The sequence below is a fragment of the Spermophilus citellus genome (assembly GCF_964194105.1).
Source record: "Spermophilus citellus genome assembly, chromosome: 3".
In the NCBI taxonomy this organism is placed as follows: domain Eukaryota; kingdom Metazoa; phylum Chordata; class Mammalia; order Rodentia; family Sciuridae; genus Spermophilus; species Spermophilus citellus.
The window spans coordinates 149,521,999-149,527,998 of record NC_138184.1 but is presented as its reverse complement, the minus strand read 5'-3'; the positions used below and the strand labels follow the sequence as shown (position 1 = coordinate 149,527,998).

The following is a 6,000-nucleotide window of genomic DNA, read 5'->3' as shown; positions in this document are numbered from 1 at the left end:
GGTATCACCACTGGACCTGGCACTTCTCTTATGGCCCTGCTCATGGAGCAAGGAGTAGACAGTGGTTATCTGATTCCCCAAATCTCAGAACAACACCACTGATGCAGTTTCCAACATACGGTATTCAGGAACTGCCTGCAATAACCCAGTAGCAGGGTAAGGGAGCAGGCTTCTGTGGGCATGTTGAGAATATCTTCATTTACTTGTAGCTCTTTCAGGGAGCAAATGACTTCTGAGGTCCACACTGAGTACCACCTGTCACTGGGACATCATGGAAAAAGCAAGGAGTGATGAGCCATGGATAGTATCTTTAACATAGTCTTATATTTGGAAAAGCAGTTAAAAAAAACACTTGAAAATACAAGATAAGGTAATGTTACTTATATAAGTTTTAACCTTATATTGCTTGGCCATTTTTACATATAAATTATTGCTTACTAGCTTTGATAAATACACAACACAGTCATATATACAGAGGCAGAAAGCATGAAATAGGAGAAAGGAAACACTGTTAATGGGAATTCTGGTAACTCAACAAATGTGTCATATTTACCAGCTCTTCTAATGGTGGATAACTACCAAGTGTAGTCCCTGAGAAGTTAGGTAGACACCCTGATGGCGGGTTTTCTATCTTCTAATTGTTAATGCAGGCTGACAATGTCACAGCAGTCCCCAGTAATGGTACATTAAAAGGTAAGATTCCTTGCTTCTGGTCATTGATTTTATCCTGGTATTCAATAACAGTGTCATACGAATACAATAAATAGGCTATGCAAATAAATATTGCTCTGCTAAAAAATGTTTAGTATATACAGCTTTGCTTTATACAGTAGTACATTTTCATCTCACTTTTTGGCAAATCTTAAAAACTTTTTCCCCCTCTGTCTGAAATGAAACTGGCCTACTCACTACTCAGCAGGCTGAAATTTTAAGGACACATGTTGGAAGCATTTAGAAGAAATCCTGTGTTGGATGACTGCAGTGGATCTGATCTTCCAAATTGTGATGTTCTTGCCCAGGTTCTAAGAAGCTTGCACTGGCTGTGCCACGTAGGAGCAGGCGGTTCTGGTTCTGCAGTGTGTAACATCAGCTCTAGCAAAACTGCAGTGCTGGGATTTGGGCTGCAGCAAAGGGCCAGCTCCAGGTTCAAATGTCATCAGCAGCACCCTCTCTTCCATGCACCTGTTTCTTTCCCACTTCACAGGCGAGTGACATCTTTTCCCTACAAACTGAGAGGTGTAGGTATGTTCACTTTATTCTCATTCTTCTAAATTCAATGTATATGCCACACTACCTCCAACTGGTACTGGTCTAGAAAAATGAATTTGTTCTAAACACAATTAAGGATGCTAGAAAAAAATGAAAGTAGGTCATAATATGCATCACTACAACCATCTGGCAATTATACAGATCATAAGGAAGGGAATTTAAAATATGTAGCCTATGGAACATCTGCAAATGTGTACTTTTTTTTTTTTTTTAATGGGAAAGCTTGTGATTTTGCCTATAGAAACCTGTGGTCTACTGTCCTGTGCTAACTTCCAAGCAGGGCTGGTTTGCTAGATGCTAACAAATCCAAAGACCCACAAGAGCTGAGGGAGAGTCGTGCTGTAACAGAAAGAACCCATTTAGAGGTGTCCATTCATCACTTGCTGGTGAAGGTGCCAGATTACACAAGATTTTCAGTGTGGATGGAAATTTTATGCAATCATAAAAATCCAAAGGAAAGCAGGAAAAGAGCTTTGACATCTCCCAGTTCGCCCTCCTAGTCTGAATGAAGGCAATTCTGAAAAGGCCTTGATGACCGTCTGGAGAGGGATCAGGGCCAGCCCCATCCACAGCGGGGGTTTACATTCTGTGCTTGTTTGCTGATGGACATGCTCAGAGTTGCTGCCTTGGAAATCTCTAGAAACAGTTGTTAAATTTCAGAAAGGGTTCGAGATTTTAGATGTTCAGAAGATCGGGGTAGAAAAGCAAATCAAAACCAAACAAGATCCTACCTTCCTTTTGCTTTGGAGGAAAAGGCAAATGAGCACCACATAAAATGTATTGAGACATAATATCTGTGTGGCTTTGTTTGGACGATTGTACTTATCTGAATCGGGGTCTAGGCAGCATGTGCTCTGCTGAAATAGATGGATCTCCACTGAAAATTAGTTGTCTAAAAGTAATCTCTAACTTGGTGCAATGTAGAGCTAATGTAAATATGTTAAATTATAAAACGCAGAGGCAATGCTTACCATAATTGCAATGGACAAACTCTGGTGGCTAGCTTACAGAAAGACCAAAATGGGTACTATGTGCTTTCAGCCCATGCCAATCTCTATTAGCCCAAGGGATGAGCCTTTTGAGTGCTTGATCAGCCCTCAGGAAAGGCTGTTTTCCCTGATTCTATGGCTCTGGTCTTATTTCATTATCAGCAGCATGGAGCATTTCTCTGAGTGGACCAGCCCTGGGCAGAGTTGTTCTATAGAATCCAGTGAATTTTCACAGGACTGAATTGTAACATGCTGGGCCAGACTGAGTTTCTTTGAAAGTCCTAGCAGAAATGTTCCCCACATAGGAACAGCTCTGCTATAAGGGTGTCAGGAAGCACTGGACACACCTCAGTAATGAGAACGAAGTGAGTGTTGACGAGGCAGAAAGGAAGCAGGTTTGTATGGGCACTTAGGAGATGAACAGGCAGGAATGGTGGAAGTGCACCAAGATTCACACATTCTTCTGAGAATGAAGCGACCAAATACAGAAAGCAGGGCCTTGCATTTTAGCAAGGTGACAAACAACTAGCTAGCAAGGAGGACTGGATTATTTTTACTCCCAGGCTTTTTTGTTCATTTCAAGATTGAGGGAGCTCCTCTAAGTCTTGAGAACAGTAAGAGGTCTTATTTACTAGAAGGGGCCCAACTTGTAAAACTAGAAGTAATAAAAAGGACTCAGATGACTGTGAAACTTCCTGGGGTCAGGGAGAAAAAGGCAAATAATATAGCAAGGCTTCCTGCTTTGGCTGGGAGGTAAACTAAGACTTCTAAGTCTCCAGCATAAATCAGACATTTGGATATTTCTGGGTACTTTCCATTTGCTGAAAGACTGGTAATTCCCAGTAACCTATCATCTTGTTCTTTTTAGAGAGTGCTAAGAGCTTCACACACCCAATCTTGCCTCACCTCCCTCAGGGGCTGTTCTCATTCCATCCTGTGGGCAAGGAGCCCACCTGGGGGTATGCAAAACACTAAGGCTCCACCAGGCACAGAATGCAGACTTTTATGATTCTGTTATTTCAATATGCTGTTACTGAGTGCCTACAGTGCATCAGGCACTGCGCTTTTTCAAAAATCAAACTGTGCCCCATAAAAAATAAAAGCCTGCTTACAAATGTAAAGAAAATCCCAGAATTTAAACCATGAGTCAATTTCTTAAAGACTACTATTTTTCCTTATGGGCAAAGCAACTTAGTCTACCTTGCCTATACTGCAAATGAGTTGTACAGAAACTAATTTCACCTGCAAGCAGACACTGGTAAGTGATTGTGGATGCAAAGAAGTGCATGCCTTGACATTTCTCCTCTGCACGGCAGGGCAGGGCTGCCAAGCAGCAAGTCCTCCCGTCTCCCTAGACACAGTGGCTTTTGTTGATGTCAGTTAGTATTGAAAGAGGCCTTTCCCTCTCCCTGGAAATCTAGAGGTGCCATTACTGTCTGTAGGTGTTACCATCCCTGGACAGCCTATGGATAGGAATCTAATGCTAGGAAAAGGGAAACTCCTTCCTGTTGTATGCACACTCTTACTGAAATATTAGTTCATTGTCCGTCAGGACACATTTTCTCCTCTTAATGCTGGCACATTTCAAATTGAAACTTGGACTGGATCAACAACGTGATCATGAGAAACCAGACTGCTCCATTCCCAGAATGCTTCTGGCTCTTTCTGCCTTTTCCTTCCGACAGCAGCGTGGAGGAGCCTCTCCTCTCCGTCTCTGGCGGCTGACATCACTTCCTGAACACACTCTGGCTGGCTTTCCTGTGCATTTCTTGTGGTCTACTGATAAAACTCAGCGACTTCTTTTCTCACAGGAAAGCAACTTGCTGGGCAGAGACCTTCCCATAGCTCAAAGTGCTGCAGTCACAGGGGAAGGCGGGGCAGCGGGCTCATGCTCGGGGCTCCAGCCTGTGGGAGAGCTCGAACAGGGCCTGCTGGCTGTCGATGACATACAGGTGGTTGACGTAGGACTTCAGCTCTTGATGCTCCTTTGGAGACACGTCACCTCCTATATTTTAGAGGAAAAGTCAACAATCACTCTTACAAAAGCTGAAATGCCATTTCTAAATCCCAGTAAACCCCACACAAAGACTTAGAGTAAATCTTCCCAGTTGGTCCTCACTAGTCAGAATCTGGGGAGCAGCCTCCTTGTCCTAACAGTAGAAACCCCTTCAGCTAGGCTGGATTCCTCAGGTTGGGCTGTCAGACTGGCCCGGTATTTATAGCAGTCATTACCTGACATTATACCCAATGTAGAAGCTATGCTGCCATCCCTCTCCCTAGTGAGAAAACTGAGCACAGTAACATAATTTAGTGGTGTGATCAGGATTTGAACCCAGGCCCTGTGGTTCCTCACTCCATGGTCTGAGCTCCTGTGCTATGCAGTCTTTCAACCCATAGCTGGCCTTGGTCTGGATTTGTTGGATAATCTGTTCAGCACACAAAAACACCAACTTATTATTTGTTTTTTTAGATTTTGCACACTTCTTTGATATCCTTATTTTTTGGGAAAAAGTTAGTGCAAGATTGAATGAAAGGATATAACAGAACCAAAGGTACGGCTAACAATCACAGTGTGTGTACAGGTTGAGGTCTACTCAGAGAAGGCCAGGAGTTCCCACCCACGAGTCCAGGACGGTCAAAGAATCAAGGGGCCACAAGAAGGTTACTGTATAAAGGTCTGCATTCTGTGAACATGTACGTGCCAAGGCTATTGACAACACTGATAAGGAACCGGAGATGGACAGTGGAGCAAGCCCAGTCCACACTCAAGAAACAAAACCAGAAACAAACTAACTTGCAGTGTGGGGAGAGGGATCAACGCGCTGGAGACAGTGCATATGGGGTCACAGCGCGCCCTCCTGCCTCCTGGAACTGCAAGCAGGAGTCCTGCAGGCAGGGTGTGACTCTGGAGCTCACAGGAGAAGGAGGGAGACTGTGAAGCTGAGCATTTATTACAGCACTTTTTTCTCCTGGCAAAAATACCTGCCCCACAACATCTTCTATGACAAATACATTTTATGAGGAAATAATTTAAGATTTGTCTGTTATTGGTGGCTTGCAACTTTTAGGGTTTTTTTTTTTTTTTTTTTTTTGGTGCTGAGGATTGAACATAGGGTCTTGCAAAAGCTCTACTGCTGAACTACACTCCAGCCCAACTCTAAGGTTTAAAAGCAACAAGTCTTCCTAATTTCAGCAAGAAATGGGAGTGAAATGCTTTTATCATGAACCAAAAGCTGCATTATTCTAGAATGCCTTCTCTGGAAGACACTGAGAAACTGCTTTGGGGTTAGTAAAAATTGGCTTGGAAAACATGATGCTCTAAAGAAAAATTTGTTGTTAGTTTGCAAATCTTAAAAGATGGCAGTATGAGTAGCCCCAACCATGACAACTGGTACCTGTATGATACTATATCATTTCTAACTTACTTGATTAACATTATTTTATCCCAAATATTGACACTAGTTTATTAGGCCCATATAAACTGTTAAAATGAACACAGATAATTCCGTCCTACCCAATTTTTAAAGGTATATCAATATTTGAACCCAAATTGGCGTCAAAGTTCAATTTCTCCTTTAACTAGTGCTTTGCAGAGTCACGTTCCTCTAGGTGGGAGGTTCAAGACCAGCCAAGTCAGTATAAACTACTTGCTCATACTTGGAAGAAACATAATCTAGCATCCCTTGTTGGATGAGATTGATGTGTTAGAATTAGCTGAATACCCAGCAAATACTGGAAAGAA

At 42.7% G+C, this 6,000-nt stretch overlaps 1 protein-coding gene across 2 annotated transcripts in view; it reads right to left on the bottom strand.

Moving 5' to 3' along the window:
* Positions 1–302: 302 nt before the first annotated feature.
* RAPGEF5 (Rap guanine nucleotide exchange factor 5) overlaps positions 303–6,000 on the bottom strand; it is a 236,705-nt gene continuing 231,007 nt past the window's right edge. For both annotated transcript variants that reach the window (XM_081285924.1, XM_081285925.1), the window contains exon 26: positions 303–4,263. In XM_081285924.1, coding sequence (XP_081142050.1) covers positions 4,145–4,263 — 119 coding nt within the window. In that variant the 3' untranslated portion in view covers positions 303–4,144. The remainder of the gene's footprint in view (positions 4,264–6,000) is intronic.